The following is a 24,091-nucleotide window of genomic DNA, read 5'->3' as shown; positions in this document are numbered from 1 at the left end:
GGTATTGGATGCCTTTCTCCACTGAAAGTCGTGCATCATGGAAGCTGCCAGGCTCCTGGAACTGACCACCAGCCTCAGACAACTGACCACTGGGGATGGCAGCCATATCTGCGGTGGTGCCACAGGCTCAGGATGTCGCGGGCTGCTGGCGGTGCTTGCGGCGGGGTCAGTCACGGCGGTGCTTGCGGTGGCCTCTGTGGCATCGGTGCTGGCAGCGGGCTCTGTGGCAGTGGTGCTTGCGGCGGCCTCTGTGGCATCATGGCTGGCGGCGGGCTCTGTGGCGGCGGTGCTTGCAGTGGCCTCTGTGGCATAGTGGCTGGTGGCAGACTCTGTGGCGGCGGTGCTTGCGCTGGCCTCTGTGGCAGCGTGGCTGGCGGAGGCCTCTGTGGTGGCGGTGCTTGCGACAGCCTCTGTGGCATTGTGGCTGGCGTCGGGCTCTGTGGCGGCGGTGCTGGTGGCGGGCTCATTGACTGCGGTGTTGGTGTCGGGCTCAATGACAGCGGTGCCAGTGCAGGTGGTGGTCTTCTCCACAGTACAGGTTGGCGTCGCCGTGGACTGAAGGTGTGACACTGGTCCAATTGTCAGTGCCACCATGCCCTCTCCTGACCTGCCCTTTATTTTCTCTCCCTTCCCCACCTTGGATGGTGGTGCTGCTGTCATGGCACCATCCCCTTTCCTTTTCCCTGAGCCCTTGGTGGCAGGTGTTTTATGCTTCTCCCTCCGGGATGTGGGCATATTTTTTACTTTAGCAGGTGGCGAAATGTCCTTGGCCTCTCTCCGTGGCACACTGGCAGCCCTGTTGGTTGGTGCACTCCAATATTCTGCAGTCACCACTGTGCCTGGTGATGTAGTGGCTGAGGTGCTGGGTTGGGACCTGGAAATCCCAACCCTGGGGGAAGAACGGGGGGAGGTGTAGGGAAGAGGTCAATATTAGCCAGGAAAAGATTGTTAGACACACCAGGACGGGTAGATGGAGTAGGTATGGGAGTGGAGGAAGAGGTAGTGGCTGTAGCAGGTGTACGTTTGCTGAATTTGGGTGAAGGTTCATGGGCTGCAGGCTGTTGTGAGGTGGATGGCTGTTGGGTGGGTGTGTGCCTGCGTTTGTGTACTTTGGGAGGAGGGCTCACAGACACACTAGTAGAGGACACATGGGATGTGTGAATGGTAGTGGGGGTGGTGAGTGCACGTGAGCGGTGTGTGGTGATGGGTGTGCTGGTGATGGAGGTAGTGGCTGAAGATGTACTACATGTGAGTGGAGACGAGACAGGGAGGGAGGAGGAGGACATGGAGGAGGGGGACACAGTGGAGGCAGTGGATGTTGGTATGTCTGCATGGGTATGATGCTTGTGTGAGTGCCTGTGGGATGTGTGGTGCTTATGGTTGCCTGAACCACCCTTGTGTGTTGAAGTGTGTGCATGCTGGTCTGATGGTGTGCTTGGGATAGGCTGAGGTACAGGGGATTGGGTCTGGGTGGAGGAGGTTGGAGGGGGGAGGCTGGACACAGGGACAATGGCTGCCATCAGTGCTGATGCCAGAGCCTGAAATGTTCTCTGTTGGGCTGCCACGCCAGAATGAATGCCCTCCAGGTATGCATTTGTTTGTTGCGAATGCCTCTCGACACCCTGGATGGCATGGATTGCCCAACAGTGAGGGATCTTAGGAGGTCAATAGCCTCCTCACTGAGTGCAGCAGGGCTGACTGGGGCAGGGCCTGAGGTGCCTGGGGAAAAGGAGATGCCCACCCTCCTGGGTGAGCAGCCACAGGACACACGCTGAGGGGCTGCTGGGAGGGCGGTGCTGGTAGGGGGAGTGGCGGCTGTACCTGTTGATGCGGGGGCACAGAGGGGCCCGCCACCGCAAGGGAGCTCCCATCAGAGGAGGATTCGCTGTCGCTGGTCTCTGCTCCTGTCCCTGCCGTAGAGCTCCCCTCGCCCTCCGTCCCACTGGTGGCTTCAGACTCCGTTGTCTCGCCCTCCAGGGCCAAGTGGGATGCAGCTCCCTCCTGCTCTGGTGCCACTGCTCCACTGCCTGATGATGCTATTTCACTGAAGAACAGGGAGATCACAAAAAGGGGGGGAAGACAGAAGAAAGAAATGTTCAGTACATGCAATACTGCTACCGATGCGGACACTACAGACACAGCAGCCCTCTGCACTGCGCCATGCACTTATAGTTCCTAGATTAATCACATGCCCATGGGGTACAAGGCCTATGCCCGATTGCTGCACACATGGAAGTCACAGGAGCCTGACTAGGTGTAGATGGCTCTTACCACTGGTGGAGTTGGGGTGCTCCATAGCCTGCCTCACAAAGCGACTTTGCCTACAAAGCTTGCCCTGGCCTAGGGGAACCCACTGCCCACCTCCTCCACCCAGACATCTTGTAATTCGCGTAGAGGCAAATGGATGTGACGGTACTCACCCCCTTGTGGCTGCTGCGATGCCCTCAAGCGTACATCCAACTCCGGATATGCCACCGCCAGGATCCGGAACATCAGGGGGGTTATGGTGCGACCTCCGCCTCCGCCGTTTTCTTGCTCCAGCGGCGAATGTCCTCCCATCTTTTCCAGCAGTTGGTGCTCCGTCTGTGGTGGACCCCCAGGGTCCGGATGTCCGTGGCGATGGCACGGTAAATATCCTTCTTCTGGTGGGTACGGACCTAGAGGAATGTTATAGGGGAAAAGATCAAACTTTAAGTGTCCGGACCGTCACAGTCATTGGCCCACGCTCCCATCCTTGCCCTGACGCACATACACTCACCGTCCGCTCATGCAGGGCTCAGTCCCACCCCCATGTATCGTCCATCCACAACATTCCAAACAGGCATTGCCCATGCAGCATGCTCACATTGTACTCACCTGTTTGTCTGGAGGACAGTAGAGTAGCATGTACTGGGGAGGACCCCATCCACTGACTTCTCCAACTCCTCCGAAGTGAAGGCAGGGGCCCTTTCCCCAGACACATGAGCCATCGTCACTTCCAGACTGAGGTCACAGCAGCACTTGCAGTGTAGGTTCTCTCCTGTCGAAGGTCAGGTATCAAGTGAGTGAACAGACAGAAAATGTCACTCACGTCCGCTGCAGTGCGTACCGTCACCGCCGGCGTACATCATCATTGGCTCCTCAGACCCATAGGGTCCAATGTTAACCAATGCAAGATTGCACTGCGGTCTACGACCGCCTACCGCGACAGTGTAGAACGCCAGTGCAGTTACCTCATATCCTCTTGTCCCACCTCACAGGTCAGGTAGCCGCCATTTCAGGGAGTCACATGGCATTAATAATAACTGCATCACACCTATCTAGGCCTTGCATACACACAGTAACAGGCACAGTGTGAATTGACAAATGTGTGCTAATGACTTTTTGTAATACCTCAGTGTTGGCTGACTCTCTGTTCGCTGTTCTCGTCCATAGGGCACGTCTGCTGGGGCAGGTGATGAGATGGCGGCATCCTCTGGTGTACAGACCACTGGTGGACCTGTCGACAATGGAAGAGAGACACGTAATAGTCACCTACAGACTTGATCGTGCAACAATCCTGGAACTGTATGCCCCGTTGGAGCCAGACCTGATGCCAGCAATCCACCATCCCACAGGGATCCCCCCTCTAGTACAGGTCCTGTCAATACTCCATTTCCTGGCAAGTGGATCTTTTCAAACTACAGTGGCCATTCCATCAGGGATGTCCCAGCCTATGTTCTCCAACGTGTTGTCCAGAGTGTTGTCTGCCCTGCTGAAACACATGCGCAGCTACTTCGTGTTCCCTCAGGTGGAGGATTTGCCTACAGTGAAAGGTGACTTCTATGCCCTGGGACATATCCCCAACATCATAGGTGCCATTGATGGGACACATGTGGCCTTGGTACCCCCCGCAGGAGTGAACAGGTGTACAGAAACCAGAAGAGCTACCATTCTATGAATGTGCAGATGGTGTGTTTGGCCGACCAGTACATCTCCCATGTGAATGCCAAGTTTCCTGGATCAGTGCATGTCGCTTACATTCTGAGGAATAGCAGCATCCCTTATGTGATGGGGCAACTCCAGAGGCACTGGGTGTGGCGAATAGGTGAGGACAAGGACCCTGTACCCTGTGAATAGTTGTCTGGTTCTGGGGTTGTCCCTAAGGGTTAGTGTGTGTCTAACAGTTGTCCCTCGACATTTGCAGGTGACTCTGGGTACCCCAACCTGTCATGGCTACTGACCCTAGTGAGAAATCCCAGGACAAGGGCAGAGGAACGCTACAATGAGGCACATGGGAGAACTAGGAGAGTGACTGAAAGGACCTTCGGTCTCCTGAAGGCCAGGTTCCGGTGCCTCCATATGACAGGTGGTTCTCTCTACTACTCACCAAAGAAGGTGTGCCAGATCATCGTGGCCTGCTGTATGCTGCACAACCTGGCTTTGCGGCGACAGGTGCCTTTTCTGCAGGAGGATGGTCCAGAAGGTGGTCTTGTGGCAGCTGTGGAGCCTGTGGACAGTGAAGAAGAGGAGGCAGAAGAAGAGGATATCGACAACAGAAACAACGTTATCCAGCAATACTTCCAGTGAAACACAGGTAAGAAGATGTCACTGCCTCACACATCTCATACTATTGTTTGAGCTAGCATAAGTCTGTCACTTTCACCCAGTGTATGGACCCTGACTTGTCACTTTGCCTTTCCATTTCACAGATGTGGGTCCCACTGTATGACCTCTGCTATAGTACCTCATGGACTAGAGCTGTGTTACATCGGTATGTTGACAATACAATTGACATTGCTACATTCCATAGTTATTGCAAATACACATTTGTGAAAGCACAGACTGACTCCAGATTGTTTTGTGATTCAAGGGATTTTATTTCAGTGCTAATTAGTGGAGGGGGTTGTAAAATGGGCAGGGGTGATGGTGGAGGAATGTCCATGGCAGAGTCCAGTCTATTTGTTTCACAGGTGCATTGTCCAAAGAGGCCTAGGAATTGGAGCTAGGGCAGTTGATGGATGGACAGGGTGACAAAGTGGGACAGAAGGATGACAGTCAGGGGGGGTCTAATTTCCGGGCTGGGGTATTGGCATTGTTCTCTGTCTTTTTCCTGGATCTCAGGGACCGTTTGCGGAGTGGTTCTCCATCTGCAGGGGGTGGGGTGCTGGTGTTGTGGTCCCGTGGTGGTGCCTCCTGTCCACTAGCGCCGGCGGAGGTGGTGGGCTGTTCATCATCCAGGCTAGTGTCAAGGGCCCCTTATTGTGCCACAGTGTCCCTCCTGGTGTTCACAAGGTTCTTCAGCACCCCTACAATGGTGACCAGGGTGGTGTTGATGGACTTAAGTTCCTCCCTGATCCCCAGATAGTGTTCCTCCTGCACCCGCTGGGTCTCCTGAAAGTTGCCCAGTACTGTTGCCATCGTCTCCTGGGTATGATGGTACGCTCCCATGATGTTGGAGAGGGCCTCGTGGAGAGTAGGTTTCCTGGGCCTGTCCTCCCTCTGTCGCACAACAGCCCTCCCAGTTCCCCTCTTTTCCTGGGCCTCTGCCCCCTGAACCGTGTGCCCACTGCCACTGTCCCCAGGTCCCTGATTTTCTTGGGGTGGTGGGTAGTGGTGGACACACTGCTGCTTGACGTGTCCTGGGGACAGAGGGTCCCGCTGGGTGGGTGCTGTGCTGGTGTTTCCTGAGGGGGAGGCTCTGTGGTGGGATGTGCCAGTGTCAGGGGAACCGACTGTCCTGAGGTCCCAGATGGGCCGGGCTGGTCATCTTGATCCAATTGGACAGAGCTGCTGTCATCACTGTGGGTCTCTTCTATGGGGGGAGTGGACATGTCTGGAACCTCCTGTCCGGTGACGTTGGGTAGGGGTCCTGTAGGGGTGTAAAGGCATGATTATTGCATCTGTGTGTGCCATTGTGTGCAATGGGTGGGTGACCCTGTACGCCAGTGCTTGCATTCTTGTCTAGGACATTGTGTGATAATTGGTTTGGGGTCTGTGTGGGTTTCTTCACCATGACCCTAGCTCCTCCTCAGAGAACCGGGGGTGTAGTTGAGGTGCCATGGTGTGGGTGATGTGTGAGGTGGTGTCGGTTGTGATGTGTGAGGGGATGCGTTTGTGTGTGTTGTCTGAGGTGCGTGGATGTTGTGTGTGTGTGATGGTGTTGTGTGCCTGTGGATGCTCATGTTGTTTCTAGTGGTGTCTCTCTCTGGGCTTCTTTCTCAATTTTGGTCGTAAGGGTTTGTGGGTGATGTGGGTGTGTGCTTTATGTTGGATTGGGTGTGTGGGAGTGGTGTGTGTATGTGTATTAGGTGTGTGTATTTTGTTTTTCCAATGCGGTTGTGTTTTGTATATGTCTGTGTATTTTGAGCGCGGCGGTGTGTACCGCCAATGGTTTACCTCTGTTGAAAGACCGCCGTGTGGATTCGTGGGTCGTGATAGTGTGGGCGTATTCCTGTTGGCGTGACGGTGTCGGTTTTGTTATTGCCAGTTGCCAGTTTATCACTGACATTTTTTGTGGCGGACTTGTGTGGGTGTCTGGATTTTGGTGGATTCCGGGCTGTGGGTTGTAATAGCTGTAGTGGAATTCCACCACCGCAGCAGTGTGTTGGCGGTCTTCTGCACGGCGGTGAGCGGGATTTACTGCCAATGTTGTAATGAGGTCCATTATCATTAAAAAAAGATGGACCTTAGATACATTTGCATCTTTCATATTTGACAATCTTTGGTTCCTGATAAAAAAAAATGAAAATATTTTATATGTTATACGTGACCTTCGTTAGCATGTTTATTTTCTACTATTAACCTTCATTACACAACGACGGAATGTACACGTGGCAATGTAATAGTAGCCCCTAATGTTTACGCAACAACTAGAGAACTCACTTGAGAGTCTGGGATTCAACAAAACTTGAATTCTATCCCAGGTAAAATAACTAATTTAGAATTAATGCTTAGATTTACTCATGCCTTATTTTTGATGTTATCACGGGGATAAGTTTAATTGTAGCAAAGCTCAACAATTCTAGAAGATGCTTGCTGACAAAATAGAAAAGAGTAAATCACTTGGGTTCTGTCTGGACAATCATTTGAATATAGAAAAATACATACAGACAATAATTGTGTTATAATTTATTTTACTGGAACTAGATTTAAATGAATTTGCACAAGCATTGATAGTTTTACAGTGTAGACTATGATAAAACCTTTCTTTGTGGTATTGCAAAAATCCACCTCACTACTTTTAAAGACAAACTTTGTGCTTTAAGCCCTTCCTATCTCTATTACAGACAGACCAACATGAACATAACATGCCGGGTATGTTTAATCTGAGAGGACCTCCCACTGAAGATAGAGTCAATTGCAAGAAGGGCTGTTAAACAGTCAAAGTTCATACTTCAGAAAACAAACACTATTTAATCAATAAACCTGAGATTTCAGGAGGCCCTAATCAACTATGCATCAACAGCAATAACCTATGGAAGATACCAGTTTTGTTTAAGTGATTGGATAAATTATAAAGAGATAAAATTGTTAGCAGGCAAGTCCTGTAATCTTCATGACAAGTTCCGTAATCTTCCTGAGTGATTAAGTGACATTTCAAACCAGCAATAACTGCCCTGTCGAATCTCTACTGGTGACGCTGTAGCTGGGCATGCTTCTCAGTATGGCATATGAATTGGATGTTCTAAGAAAATGCCTCTTTTTGCATGATCACCCCCAAATATTTTTAACTGATGATGTTGGTTTTGGGACTCTGTACCCTGGGAGCCTGCTAACCAGTACCCAGTGTATGTGCTCTGATCCCTACAAAGTTGTCAAATTTGTTAAAAATCCCAATTAACACATTTAACTTACCTATAAGTCCATAGTATATTGTATGCAGGTGGTCTATAATGTAAATGTCACCAGTGCACTGCAGCACCTATTGTACCACCACTAAAGTGACAACACAAATCATGTATTTAGGTCTACCCCTGGAGCCTGAGTGTGCAGTTGTAAAACTGCAAATTTGACATGGAAAATGAAATTTTTGCCCGGTTTAACCTGTTTTTTTAATTCTTCAAAGTCACCTTTAAAGTAGATCCTATATACCCGTGCTGCAGGGTGCATTCCATTTAAAAAGTAGGACATGTGTACTTACATTTTAAATGTTCTGTAAGTAAAAAATATTCAAAGTTGTTTTTCACTTTGGCAAGGCTAGCTTGACAGAAGAAAAGCAGTGGTTTACATTTTAACACATTATAAGGCATAGCTTCTATTTGGAAATAGCTCAAACATGATTCAATAACACAAATTAATACTAATTAGAAATACATTTAATGGTCAAGTTGGGCTATAAATTTCTATTTTGAAAACACAATTTTTCAGAAAAATATGATTTTCCTGCCTAAAGCCTTTAAAAGCCTTTTCAGAGTTTGTCTCCAACTGTCACCTGGAAGCCTGCTGCCCTCCTGCAAGGAGGTGTGAATGGCTACCAGGAAAAGGAACTAAACTGCCTTGGCGGGGAGGAGGTGTGAACTTCTTCTGACAGGATGACCTAGGGGATGTGTCCACCAAGTGCACATGCTTCCAAGGGGTGTCCACTGTCACAGGGAGATGTAACTCACACCTTGGCCTGCCCCTGTCATTGTCCAAGTACACCAATCCCACTGGAGGAAACAACATGTTTCAGAACTGGTTTATGGGGGAGGAGGGTTCTAATTTTCCTAGCACACAGCTCAGGGTTTGCTCAGAGCTGTACATAAGGAAAGAAAGGATCTTTCTTTATCGTTTTAGGTAACGAGAAGCACTGAGGGATAGTTTAGAGACAAAATCACAGAAGGTTCAGCTAAAGAAGGTAGGGCAACCCTGGGAATTTTTAACCTATTGTTTAGGTGGTAGTAAAGAGTCTCAACAACCACAAGTTGGCCTTTAACAAGCATGCCTTTATAACAAATATTATTGTAAAAGTGTGTTTGGTAAAGGAACATGCGTGGTAAATTGACCCCTCCCTGCCCCCTTACACCTGATTCCATGCTCTGTAGTCCACCCCTTTTGCCCCCTGCCATGAGCCCTACACCCCTCCATCCTGATCCCTAAAAGTAACTCTGCCCTGCCTTGAAAACTAACTCTTCCCTTTGTTTTGAACCCTAAAAGCTAACCTGACCGGTGCTAAAAACTACCCAGACCCCCTGCCCCACCCTGAATCCTAAAACCTACTCCACCCTGTACTAAAAACTACCCCAACCCCAACCCCCTGCCCATGCCCTGAACCCTAAACCCTACCCTACCATGTCCTAAAAACTACCCAGACCCTGCTCTAAACCCTAAAACATAACCCGCCCTATCCTAAATACTATGCTGACACCCCACTCTGCACCCTAAAACCTACCCGCCCTGTCCTAAAAGCTACCCCAAACTCCCCAAACCCTAAAGCCTACTCATCATGTCCTAAAAACTACCCTGACACCCCTGCCCTGAACCCTAAAACCTATCTCGCCCTGTCCTAAAAACTACCTCACTCTGTCCTAAAATCTATCGCCCTGATATCATGGTCTGCAATCCACCCAGCCCCAGTCCTTAAAATTGGCCCTTGCAACCCCTGGTCTGAGCTCTACACCCCCTGCCCTGAGCCCTAAAAGTAACCCCACCCTGCCATTAAAACGTCCCCAACCCCTCGCCCTGAACCCAAAAAACTACCCCACCCTGTCCCTAAAAACTAACAACTCAGACCCCATGCCCCCTCCCGCAACCCTAAAACCTACCCTGCCCTGTCCTCAAACAGCCCCACTTACCCAGCCACCACGTTCCTCTGCCGGCTGTTCCCACTGTGTGCCCTAACCATGCATATGCATGGTGCCATAACAATGGCATTTGCGTGGTTCAGGCACATATGCAGTTCAGACAAGCATGGTAACGCATGTGTGGTTAGGGCCTGCCAGGTAACAGCTGCATAGTAAAGCCTGTTTCCCTGTGCTAGAGCGACCAAGTGTTGAGCATAGGTTTAAATCGTTGAGACCTAATTGGACCTGGTAACAAATAGTGAAATTAATACTTGAAGAGGACTACCATCCACTTTAACTACTAATCCAGTTTCTCACAATTCTTCATGGACATGTTCATAGATGTCTCCCTTTTTTATATGCCTGATAGGAACTCTTGACGAGGCACCTTAACTGAGCCTCTGTACAACTTACACATTGGTGAAATAAATATTGTAATAGTGCAGTGCCAATGTGCTGCTTTAGGTCTGGGGCATATTGTAGCATGAAGTCATGTCCCATGGCTCCCATGTGGCTCCTTTAAGGTGTGTGTTTTCAATTACATACATAAGCAACATAACCGAAGCTCACAAGAGATTTGCATTGACAATTTTAACTATTGTCATCACTATTAATTATGTGTTAAATTGTGAAGGCACTCCATTGAAACTAAGGCAATCTAAACTTGATAATGAAAAGAGAACCCTGGAGTGTACTTTGCACTTTAGCAACAGTGTTCAACAAATATTACTGGATCAGCCTCTAATCAGAATTGCACACGTATATACAGTAAAAAAATAATCAGAGCGGTTTACCACTAATCACCTGAGTGATCTCCAATTGGGCATATTCCAAGTGCACTTTACCAAGAAAAAACTATATCAAAGACTTCAAAATCACTTGTTGGTCCTTTATCTACATTTTACTTTATTTCTTGATCTCATTCAATAGCATTGATCATAACTAGAGGTGGGTGAAGTTGCATGTTCCAAGGGCTTGTAAGTTCAGGGATTTTTAAAGGTTCGGAATTTGCAAAACTTCAAAAAGTAAAAAAAAACATTGCTTCAATGACCCATTACCATGGTGATAATCCATTCTTGTTGGGCCACACAGGGCAAGGTATCACTGCCTCCTTCAACATCAAGACAAATTCCAACATCTTACCTCCTACTATGTAAGTCACTGCCCATAAGTCTCCTTACTTCCCAAGGCAAAGCCCTATTAGCATATAATGCCTACTACAGCCCTCACCAACCTTTTTGGTCTTAGAAGAAAAGACTTCAATAGCCCGATGGAAGAGAGGGCCCTAATTTATGCTTCCGCCATGGTATATCTTGAAGCAGGAAATCACCCCACAATGATTTCTAGCTTAGGTTTACTGCTTTTGAGTGAAACTACCAAGGCTGGAATGTTCACAGCACTTAACAATTCCTCAATTTGTTTTAATTTTTTTGTCATTTAGTAAAAATTATGCATTTTCCTGACAATGAGCTTGAAAAGTAAGTTAAAGCTTATCATTATTGACTCAAGTCTTGCTCTCTCATTGCCCTAGAACCACTTATTCTTGGTGTCCTGGAACTTATTTTGTTATACAGTCACCAATCAGTGCACATTTGATAAAGCTCAGTCCTTCACTATTTTACTTTGTGTACATTCAGAAATTCTCTCAGAATCATCATCTACTTGTTTTACTTCTCTGGCCACTTCTTGCACTCTAACCATCAAGCCCTCTTTTTCTACTCCTTTACAAACTTCCTCTATGGTTCATATAGTTATCTTTCCCACGCAGTGCACTTATTTAACAGCATGAGATCTTGTCTTTGTGACTAGTTCCTGCTTATGCTAAGCTGTGTCATGCCACTGGGAAATTACATCCACCTATACTCTACCACCAAATCATTCCACATACTATCTTCTCCACATGCAATGCCATTCTACTTTCACAATCAGCTGGCAATCTTTGTTTCCTTTGTAAGAGAAGACTCTCCAACGTCAACTCAATAGCCAGCCCCACCTGCTGCCTGACACTTCACCACCTCAAATAATGCACTATGTTTACCTTCTCATGCTTAACCCATTTCTCCCTCCACATACATTAGATACACTGATTTCAAAAGCACAAAATGGTCATGGCTAGTTTCTTCGTCTATGCTCATCTCCCCTTTCACATGCCATCACCCTCTCCAGTCATGCCGCCACATTTCAGCACATTTCCTCAACCAAAAGCCTCTCAACTCTGTTTTCTGCCTCTTCCCACACCTTCACCAGAAGTAAATACACTTCAGGACAGATTCAAAAGTTATCTACCGGAGTTATCACGTATTACTGAAACTATCATGGTCATTAACAATCATACTGCCTAGTTGTTTCAGAATGGACTTGTGGGTACGTTCCCAAAGTGCCCCTTTCAATGGCTAGTTGCTCTGATATCTGGAGAGCTCTGGCTAGTTTGCACTTGTTAGCTGTGAAAACCTTGCATGATTAAGTGATTAATTCAGAGCCAACAATTTGTGTTTGGGAGAATGTGTTTTAAAACAGCTGGAGCTGGCGTATGACACACATTCTTAAAAGAATCACATCCACATAGAAGGAATGGCAATTGGTAACACTGCATTATTGGCACATTTAAATTCTCTTCTACCCATTCTGAGATTTTGTCTCATAGTCACTTCACTTACCTGCAACACCGCATGAACGTGAACATTGGGACCATGTTGACCATTCTGAAAGTTGACAGTTCACAGCACACTCAATAAGACAATGGATGTTCATTTTTGATGGTTTTTCCTGATTGCGCTTTGAATCAGAAAGTAAAAAAAAGAAAAAAAAAGAACATTGTAAAACCGAGCTTCTTGTTATCATATAATTTTGTTATTCACAGCCTTGCAGTAATTGGAGTCTTAATTGTACATGCACACTTTGCTTTCAACAAAATCCCAGTAGTGTAACAGTTTATGTTTATATCCGATAAGTAAACAATACAATACAAAGACAAGAAAATACATTTTCCTACGACACAGATCTATGTGAAAGTGTCTTGCATTTGTTTTTTAAATTATGTTTATTGGATTTGTTGCGTATTAGAAAAAAATGCACGAGTACGACATATCATTGACAGATGAACATTTACCCTTCCTTGGACTGCATATAATATGGGGAAGATTAACAGCTTAGATACCTCACAAGCACTAGTAAAACAGCATCCAGAGCAGTGGTCGAAGAGGGTGGGATCTGAGGGGCACAAGGTGCATATATATTTTTTAATTTAAGGAAAACCGTTCTACCACAATTTGTGAAAAGACAACCGTCCCGGAACCGGTAATTCTGACAGTTGGAAAGCGGAAGGCAGGCAGGATTGGATTGGGAAATAGTGTATTTGGTTGAAGCCAGATGTAGGCTATTTCCCACCTACCTTTAAGGATGTTAGAGACTGTTAGCCAGCCAGTCATCACATAAAGAATGACAATGGGCCTGTCAGACCAGTAACAACATGTGGGGCGCTTCCTACCGCCCCCTGAGGCCACAACATGGAGGTCTCACCACAAGAAGTGCTGCTAGTGATAAGCAGAGGTGTCACTTCCCTACAAGGGGCGCAGAGTCGAGGTGATGCCGGCTTCATAAAGGTGATTTCAGTTCACAGAGTCAAAACACAGGCATTTTACTCTACTTTCCGACTGCAGATACAATGGGGCAGATTTAAGAAAAGTGGCGCTGCACCCAGTGCAGTGCCACTTTTCTTGTGCCCCTTAGAACCTCCTACTGCCACCATGTGTGCGCCGCATTTAAAATACAGCGCACCATGGTGCAGAGTGGGGGCAACATCATCACAATTTTTGATGCTATTGATGTTCTATTCAGGGTTAGCGCCAGAACATTACATAGGAGTCCGTTGTCATAAATAGTGTGCGCCCTTTTAATGCCTGCTCTGAGCATGCATTGCGCCACTTTGTAAACATGGTGCAGCAATGTTTGAACCCTAAAACCATATTAGCATGAAAATAATGATGCTTATGTGGCGCTAGAGCTTCATAAATCTGAACCTAATTTCTTTATAATGACAAGGACTTGCCCTTTTGTTTGGTACTGTGGTCTTCCATAATCATCAGTGATGTGCATTAACTAAGCCATATCACCACCCAGACTGATTCTGCCACTGCACTAAATTTTCTTTATTTTTTTATTTTAACCCAACTTTTTGTATGTTTTACTAATAAATATGAATAGGGAAACAAAGATGTTTTTCTTATATGAGGCAGAATGTTTGCTAAAAAATAAACAGCAGCTTCTGTTGGGATCTACTTGAGGTTAGGAAGCAGCTTTATACATGTAAATGCTATTGTTGTCTTTGCCAATGCATTGATGAGCTGTTACAATGGGAAATCACCTTTCCACTACTCTCTTGATTTGACTGCCAACAGTCACAGATATGCTTATGCAGGGGCTCAGGTACAAATAGTGCAGCAGGTGGTGTATCACGGGTGCCGGAGGGGTAAGGAGCCAATTGCACCTGAGGAATGTCCTTTTATGCTCAAGGTTTAACTTAAACAATTTCGTTGTGGTCTATTTTTTACTGTGTGTAATGCAAGTTTAAAATAATGGCTTAGATATTTACAGTGCTTTCTGTGACAGACTGGTACCTTGTAGCACTAAACATAAACAAGTCACTATTCTACACTGCACCACCCATGATTCAGTTCTGTTGCTTTCTGGTTGCAGACACAGACCTCTACAATGCAATAACTAATAGAGGTTTTGTAATGTCCAATAGTGGATTTCACACTGGATTAACTTAACTTGTGTTTATTTTTCATTTAAGGTGTCTGTTTTTTGTATGGAGTTACCTGAAGGTTGAAGAAAAAAAGGTTACAGCATATTTTTAACCACACCTTTGACTCCGCCCCCTTACTTTCTCACACCAACCCCATTTCGTACTGTGTCACAGTTCCCTTACTTTTTTTAATGCACTTCAACCACTGTTCCACAGCCGTCTTTGCAGAAAGAGGGGTATTCACACATATGCTATTGTAGAAACGATATCACAGCTTTTTATAGCAGATTATATCGCCAATTTATGTTTAGTGATAACATTTAGCAAATAGAAAAGAAAAACTAGAACTGGTAGGCTGAATTGGTGGTTATAAGAGCGTGGAGGCATTCAAGATAGGTTCTGTGCAAGTCTATGATATTGTACTGATTGTGTACGCAAACCTATGTGAACTTAAGTGGGCCTGCACAGCAGAAGGCTATTGGCTTTATCAAGGGGTCCAAAAGCAAAACGATCAGATAATGGATGGAATGTGGAGCAAATCAAATATTCATCCCCAGTTACAGATCTGGGTTCCAGCCATTATTTATTCTGTTCACCATGCCACCCCAGTTTGGACCCAGCTATATGCAAATCAGTTTTGACCATATTCCCAATGAGAATAGTCTAGCCAGAACTGCCAAGCCATGCCCTCCCTGGACCAGAAACAACCATCCTGGGACCGGTTTTGTCATATCACCCCTCATCAGGCAGACCAGCTTAAATCCAGAAATACAGTGAGCTCGCTACCCATCAGGAGCAGGGTTAAGGCTGATTTGCATATGGCTGGGTCCAAATTGTAATGGCATAGAGAGCAAAAAAAAGCTGATGGATTAAACCCAGATCTGTGACTGGGGGTGAATGTTTGATTTGTCCCGCGTTCCATCCATCATACACAAAGCAGACCTATTGACTGTGTCAAAAGGTCACCAGTCAAATGTATATTTTACAAATTCACACATTACAATGTTTAATAATTGTGATTATACTAGCATTTTTTAACAGAAACATTGAACATGTCCTTGAGTCTTCTTTTAACATTTCTCGGGCCATAAAATGCAGTCATAGAACCAATAACCAAGGGGTCCTGAACCCCAGCTTAAAATCAAACAGCTTCAGCTTGGAGTGCTTTAAAAAATATGGTAAGATCTCCTGGTGTCGCAGATTCACTGACCCAAGAGACTTAGTTCAGTTTTTTTAGGTTGCTGGGGCTGTTGTGTTCCCTGCAGTCCTCCAGAACACTGAATACTGCTTGGTGGTGTCCCCTAACCCTTCTAAGGGTTCTGATAAAAAAAAAACTTTATAGGTCACAATGGAGTACCCCTTGCCAGAGAAGTGAAGAATAAATGAGGGACTCTAGCCTTTAATTTATTATTTTTTCTTTTTCTTTAAATGTTTTTGGGTGTCACTGTTCTTCAAGGGGCTCACTAGCCAGCGTCTTTCAAGGGTTCTGGCAGGAGCTGGCTATTTACGTACTGTGGAGACCCCAGTGCCCAGCTGTGACACCCAGTGTTTATCCCTCACTGGGGACCATGGGGAAGCACCAGTGCTCCTGCAGCCCCTGCCTAATTCCCAGCCAACACCTATTATTACTTTGCAGCTTTCTGGGTGAAAGCAAATTTTTTCTCTGCTTTCACCTGGACGTGTACACATGTGTGTTCTCTGCCTGGGACAGTGTGGGCAGGGAATATAGTTTACATTCCCTGTCTGCATTTTTCTGGACAGGAAACACAGCAGTGTTCTTGAAGGTGAGGTCCCAAGAATACTGCTTTCCTCAGGCCTCGGTGACGGGATCCGTGGGGCTGACCTATGGCTCAGAGAGGACTGCCCCATCACTAAAAAAAACACTGGCCTTGCAGAAATGGGGTCCCAAGGGCCCTGCTATTGCTAAAAGTGAGGGTATGTGGCCCCCCTTAATTTCAAACCAGGGGATGGTGTTCCCCCAGGGGCCTTATAAAGTTTTGTGAAAGGGGCTTACCACCTCACCCCCTAAATTTAAAAAAGGCTTATGAGATGGGGTCACTAGGGCCTCAGAAAGCCTTGCGGAAGGAGGCCACAAGCCCCTCTCCCCTTAATTTAAAAATGGCCCTGAGGAATGGGGTCAACAGGGCCCCATAAAGGCCCTGTATACAGCGAGCTGCATGCTGAAAAAGCTGAATTGTGTAATCTGCACTAGAAATATAAGGTCAACAGGTAGACATGTATTGGATGAGAGGGAAGCAGTTCAACACTGGATTAAAATCAAACAGAGGGGCAGACAAAGTGAAGCAGATGCTACCTCTTGAGGCTACCTTTCTTTCTATCAAGTTAACCATACAGCCACTATACCTAGCAGTCTTTACAGTTGACACATACTTCAAAGGGCAGAACAGGACATGGGTACCAAACTAGCCATGTCTGGGAAGTGAGAAACATACTACTACGTTTTGTGGAGAGTGACTAGGGCCCGTATTTATACTTTTTGACGCTAAACTGCGCCAACGCAGTTTAGCGTCAAAAAAATTAGCGCCGGCTAACGCCATTCTGAAGCGCCATGCGGGCGCCGTATTTATTCAATGACGTTAGCCGACCGGCGCTGCCTGGTGTGCGTGAAAAAAAACCACGTACACCAGGCAGCGCTGGCGTTGGGGAAAATGCCGTATGGGCATCTTAAAATGGGGCAAGTCAGGTTGAGTCCAAAAAATCGACTTAGCCTGATTTGCGCCATTTTTTTACGACGCCCATCCCCCATTAACATGACTCCTGTCTTAGTAAAGACAGGAGTCATGCCCCCTTGCCCAATGGCCATGCCCAGGGGACTTCTGTCCCCTGGGCATGGTCATTGGGCATTGTGGCATGTAGGGGGGCACAAATCAGGCCCCCCTATGCCAAAAAAATATATAAAAAAAATATATATATACTTACCTGAACTTACCTGAATGTCCCAGGGATGGGTCCCTCCATCCTTGGGTGTCCTCCTGGGGTGGGCAAGGGTGGCAGGGGGTGTCCCTGGGGGCATGGGGGGGCACCTCTGGGCCCACAGGTCCCTTAACGCCTGCCCTGACCCAGGCGTTAAAATCCGGCGCTAAAGCGGGTTTTTTAGACTTGCCCACTCCCGGGCGTGATTTTTGCCCGGGAGTATAAATCCCACGCACCTGCCTCGGAGTCGATTTTTTAGACGGGAACGCCTCCCTTGCATCTCATTAACGCAAGGAAGGTGTTCACGCCAAAAAATGACGCTAACTCCATGAACTTTGGCGCTAGATGCGTCTAACGCCAAAGTATAAATATGGAGTTAGTTTTGCGTTGAAATTGCGTCGAAAAAAACGACGCAATTTCGGCGCAAACGGAGTATAAATATGCCCCTAGGTATCCTCACAACTGATGGGCTCAGTGGTTAAGTAGGAGGTTAGTTGGGAAATACTGGCACGGCAGGCAACACAATGCCAGTGACAGTCCTTTACAAAATTAAATCTTCAAAGCAGGCTGTGCAGTTAGACATTGAAAGTAAAATACAAGTGAACTATACAATAATTATGGAAAGGGTCTGTGACTATATGATCCCTTAAAACCCTCCTGTGGGCCGGTATTTGATGGCATAAGATCGGGTCATGTATGAGTTAACAGCATTGATCATTGAACATTTAAACTATATGGCTGCCAATAAATCCCTCACATACTGGTCCACAGGTTTATTGAAACTGGCACCTTCTGATGGCAATACGCAAGACTGAGTGAAGGGAGTTGAATGGTAAAAGATATACGTTTTAGAATCAGGTGATTATTGACATACCTTAAACTTTAGACACATGCCTACCTATAAATTATGTTGATTGGCTAGGGATTGGTGCCTGAATAAGAAACATTTATAATATTTTCCTAATGAGCACTAGCACTCAAGAAAGGCAGGGGGCAAAAGTAAGGTAATCTTTGATCAATGGATGGGACATATTGTAGAACAACAGTGGCTCACAAATTGTGGGAGCATTTCACTGACTATAACATGTCACAAGTTTGGACTGCTGATGAGGACAGGCATCTGGGATGAAAAGCTGAGTTAAAACGACTTTCCGCTACATCAGGAGATCACATTTTACACCTGTGTTTCTTTCTGATGCAAAACGTTCAAAAACTGTGAAAAAACCGTCTCCCCTCCATGCTGCTTGTAGTGTAAAAGTAGTTGAGAAGGACCTAAATGTACCAGCTGAAAAAAAGCACTATCCCAAGAGAAGATACATGTGAGCTGAGCTGTTTGCTTTACAGGCACACTTTAGGAGTGTGTGCTCCGATCTATACCTCAGTAGGGGACAGACCTAAAGATGGCACTGGTATACACCTTTTGGTTTCCTCAAGGAACCATAAATATCCTAGTTGTCCCCAAGCTATGCCAAAATCAGAAATGGTCCTACTCCCTCCCTGATCTAAGTCTTTAGATTAGTACGAAATTATGAATCCTGAATGCTGACAGGTAAGAATATAGGGCCAGAAGTATCAAAATCCCATTTTGCATTCCCCTAAATAGTGAATTTTAAGAAATAGTTATTTAGGGAATGCAAAACGGTATGTAGCAAAATAGCAAATCCCTACCAGCGATTCCTACAGAATCACAATCACTATTAGGGAATTGCTATTTAGGATTGCAACTCCTTTTGTTCCTATGGGCCTGAAGGCCCATAGGTGCAAAGGGCTTTGCATTACTAAATTACAAGTTTCTATGAGGGAAATTGGGAAATGCTAATTCAAGGGTGCCAAGGGTCTAAGGTTCCCTTTGATGCACCCTGAAAATAATTAGTGCACATGTAAAGCGCACACATGCCCCTGGGGCATATGAGCAATTTTGTGCTTTAAAAAATGCATTTTAATGCGTTTTTTAAAATTGCAAATGGTTAACACCAACATGGATTGGTGGTAATAGCATTTCCTAAATGCTCATTTTGCATTTAGGAAATGATTGTTACATGTGCTTAAAGAATCACAAATAGGAAATCCCTATTTGGATTTCCTATTTAGGGGATCACAAATTGCGATTCCCTATTTGGAGTGGCAAGTTTTGGAAATCGCAAAAAAATAGCAATTCCCTAAAATTGCACTGCCTCTGCCTTTCATACATCTGGATAGGCTTTTTTGCAATCGGAAGTGGTCAAATTTATGGATGTGCACCGTTGACGGATGTGAAATGGGTTGATACATCTGGCCCATGGTTACAACAATTTTGAGGGATAAAATAGAGAAAGGTAAGTGCAAAGAGGAAGGTAAATATTTACTATTCCTAACTCCACATTTATGTACCTTGAATATGTACATATCACCAAAATATGTCTAGTTATGTACAGGCAATATAGAGGGACATATTAACAAGGCTCGTGGTGCAGGGCAAGATACAGCACATTTTTGTCCTCTCCTGTCCTGCGATGATAAATAAATTGCTGCCATGCGCCAGCGCAGGCACCCTTGCACCCCTGGGGTGGCCTAGGCTTTTCACGCACTCCCAGGCTTACAAAAGCTTGTAGATCTGGGAACACGTCAAATTCCATAGATGTTGCATGAAAACACCCAGACAACATCTCTGGAAATGCCTCCCTGATGCAAAGTAAGACATTGCAGCATGGCCAGGCAGAGTGGCATTGCGTGGCCTTGTAGATATGGGTCAGCAGCAGTGATGCACTGACCGCACAGACTTTTTGTAAGTATGAGCCATAGACACCTACTTTTCAGTATTTTGTCCCACAATTTTGTTGTAACAATATTCTGTCCCATTTATGTTCAGTTTTGATATTTCCAGCCTACACCAGATCTTTGTTTGGATAGCTCATTCCCCTTAATCAGATATAATAAACAGTTAACTGTACCACATGGAGGGGGGCCACAGAATTCAGGACAAAAAGAAACATTTCAAGCTGAAAATAAGATGGAAAAGAGGGTACATTTGAATAAAGCACTTAGAATGAAGGCTATTTTAAGTAAAAGACTGTTACAAAACATTACATAATAATATTTCTTATGTTTTATTCCTTATTTGAGAGAAGGGTATTTAGTCAATCAAGAAAAGCCATTGCCAATTGAACCTGAACTATTCCCTTGAAAGAGTGAATGTGGGTTTGAGGATACAGAACAATAATCTAATAATGGGCTGACAAGTTGACATGCTGAATGCATTGCATTGCACAAACTCAAGCCCTAGATAATGAATACAAAGGTGTGCTAAGAGGACCTATAGCTCAAACACCCCCTGGGAGTGAGACAAAGCTATATCCACTAACGTGTAATCATCTGGGTTTGTGTAAAATGCTAGCATGAAATGAAATGAGACACTAATGAAAGGCAACAAAATGTTATGTGAAATTTCCATAAGTAAACAAGGCAAAAAAAGAGAGATACTGGAAAGAACCGCGCTGTCAGGAGTGCAGAATGAAGGGGACAATCTCATTCAATCTAACCCACCCACCACAGGCAGGGGGACCAAGTCCAGGCCACCAATACACCAGTCTGGGTAAGGCAGAGCACGAGCAGAAGGAGACAAGCATGAGCTAGCCTTCACTGCATGAAAAGAATGATCAAATTGGGATACAACTATCATCTTCCACAGACAGAGGCAGCACAGAGTTCAACAAGATGTAGCACAGAGAGGCAGAAGCTGACCCCAATATAGGGGTTTACTTCAATTACCTATAAAAGTAAGAATGGAATGAGCTACTCTTCTCATACTCTTTGGAAAAAGAAAAGGGGTGCTTGACTGCACATCCAGAACCCTGCACCCCGGCCCTTTACTAAAACCACGGTGATCCCCCCCCCTGATAGTAGCAGTGAGTTCCCAGGGGGGGAGACAGTGCTTGGCCAGCACTGCTTAGGACCATTCAGTCAATGGCTGATGCACTCAGCTATCATTCAGCTAAGATGGATGTACAGGTGGAAATCTCGAGCTCAGAAGTAAACTTTGTGGCTGGTATAGATAAGCGCATCAACAACCTCAATAACCTCATCAAGAGGGCTCAAGAAGTTACAAACAACCTTGCTCCAAAATGCTGTTGTTCTGCAACCTTAGACAACTAAGCCAGCTGCCAAGCATATTAGGGAGCGTATTAAAAGAGCTAAAAGACAAGAAGGGAGCACATACGACCAAGCAACTACAAGGAGGGCCCAACACTGCACACAGTGACAAATATGACAAGTGAGTCCATAATCAAGGGCAGTCCACCTGGAGAAGTGGCATCAAACAGTCAACACCCCTCCTCTCTGAGGAAAACCCTCAACACGCTGGGGAGAGGAGAAGAGCACCATCCAGCAACCTGAAAGCAGAGCCAACCACAGGCATGAAGAGCACCGGCAAAGACTCAGAAGCGGAAATTAAATAACAAAAACTACACCAGAAGCGCATGGCTACAAACCTACCCAGCATCTAACTAGACAGCCCATGGATGCAACACTGGGAGCAACACCCCATCATTCAACAACAAAGCTGTCCCGGAGATGTCACACCTCACAAAGCATTTAATAGAGCCACCCACAGCAAACCCCACTGAATTCAAGGATTCCTGGGGGAAGTTGAGCAGCTCCAAGGCGACCCTGAAGCCAAGGAAAGGCCACTCCCAAAAGCAGCTCCGAGGGGGCTCACCACCTGAAAATAAGTGGCAGGACATCCCAGTTCAGGGAGTGTGCTTAACGAGGCAGTGGATATCTGATGACAGCCAAGAATTAATGGGGACGCAAGGCCCCACGCCTCAGAAAGGAGTACATACGCCTACCCCACCAATGAACGGCCTGATGCAGGCATAGCAGCCAGCACAGCTCTCTTCGAATGAAGATGTGAGGTGGCACGTAACCATCCTTCAGCCAGAACTCCACCTCTGGTTAGGAGACTGACCAGATCCGGCTCCAATGGAACCTCCTGAAACCACCCTCAGATCCCTTACACAAATTTTACACCCCGCTGCCCTCACCCACGGAGGATAAAAATTCCAATACAATAAACCGCCCTACTGAGCACACCCAAGGGGAGGGACAGTGCCACACAATTCTATTCCACCCAGAATACTGATCACTTGGGAATATGGACAGCCTCAACCGGGGAAATATATTAAAACTTCTACGGCAGACTCTAGGGCTTGCCTACATTACCTCAGACATGATTGAATCTGTGAAATTCATACAGCAAGGGCCAGGGAAAGCCAATGAATCAATCAAAGTCACCCGGCAGTCTGAAACCCTGGCTGTGGGTGTTCTAAAGGAAAGCAAACTCTTAAGAAGTGGGGAATCACCCTAGAAGGGGTAGAAGACCCTGGTTATCGATACCCTCTCAGACCGTGAAAAAGCACATTGGATGACAAATGGAGGTCACCTGTGGCTCCCCACATGATCCTTCGAGGTGCAAGAGGTCCGACCTTGGGACAAGACTCCAACACCACAGGGTGTGCCCGGTCCATACATTGACTGCCAAAACAGGACAGCAGGAGAGATGATTGGGGATGGGTATCCCGTATCCTGATCCAGAGGCAAACTACAAACTGAGGGACATATTTGTACCCAATTTTTACTGAATATGCATCATTTTTTTAACACCAATTTGGCGCAAAACTAACTCCTTATTTATATTTTGCCATTAGACCTGTCTCACGTCAAAATATTGGAGTTTGTCCCATTTTTTAAATGCGTGAATCTACCTTGCGTCAATGAGATGCAAGGTAGGTGTTCCCATCTAAAAATGGTGCTATCCCCATAGCTCCATATTTATTCCCCCATGCTAAAATGATGCACGGGTGGGAGGATGGGCTAAATAATGGTGCAGAGCTTGCTTTACACCCTTTATTTAATGCCTGAGTCAGACCAGGCATTAAGGGACATGTGGACCCATTTCCATAGTTAAACACCATGGAACGGGTCCACATGTGCCCTCCTCCAGCTCCAGGAACACTCCCACCCACACCAGAGGGACACCGGAGGATGGGGGACCTCATCCCAGGTAAGTATAGGTAAGTATTTGTTTTTTAAATTAAAGTGCCATCGGGCCTAACTTGGGGCTCCTTGCATGGCATAGGGTGCTGGCCATTCGGGTGGTGGGCATGACTCCTGTTATTTTTAAGACAGAAGTTATGTGGTATGGATGGTTTTGCGTCAGAAAATGATGCTAGGCTATTTAGAGTAATATTTTTTTACTCTAACCAGCCTAACATCATTTTTTGGTGCAAACCCCCCTTCTCCCATACCGCCAGCCCCACCCAGCTAAATGTCATTTTTTTACACTAGCCCAACCTTTACACCGGCTTGTGCCATTCCATAAATAATGCGCCCTGCTGGTGCTCAGGAATGCTGCGAGCTGGTGCTAAACCTTTGGGTGCAAAACTGCGTTAGTGAAGTTTTACACCAAAAGTATAAATATACCCCTGAATCTCCACCCCAGTGGGTAAGGAACCTCTTGACAGTCACCGCTTAAGGCTCTGCTCCTGGAACATTCATGGCCTAAAGGACAAACTGCAAGATCCTGACACAATCAACTATATTCAAGGCTTTTCGAGCATCACCCTAGAAGAAACTTGGGCCCTGGAAGCAATCATGGGGGTCTGTCTGTCAACTGCCCTAAAGGCCAGCTGCAAGATGCTCTCTTTGGACACCG

The 24,091-nt window shown here is 46.2% G+C and overlaps 1 protein-coding gene across 1 annotated transcript in view; it reads right to left on the bottom strand.

The window, feature by feature from the left end:
* The window catches only part of THSD7B (thrombospondin type 1 domain containing 7B), a 2,268,639-nt gene that overhangs the window by 228,372 nt on the left and 2,016,176 nt on the right, over positions 1-24,091 (bottom strand). The window contains exon 21 of the mRNA XM_069225078.1: positions 12,380-12,497. Within this exon, the coding sequence (XP_069081179.1) occupies positions 12,380-12,497 (118 nt within the window). The remainder of the gene's footprint in view (positions 1-12,379; positions 12,498-24,091) is intronic.

This window comes from Pleurodeles waltl, chromosome 3_1 (genome assembly GCF_031143425.1).
Source record: "Pleurodeles waltl isolate 20211129_DDA chromosome 3_1, aPleWal1.hap1.20221129, whole genome shotgun sequence".
Lineage (NCBI taxonomy): Eukaryota > Metazoa > Chordata > Amphibia > Caudata > Salamandridae > Pleurodeles > Pleurodeles waltl.
Note: the sequence above shows the minus strand (reverse complement) of the source record. Positions and strands in the feature narration are given on the sequence as shown.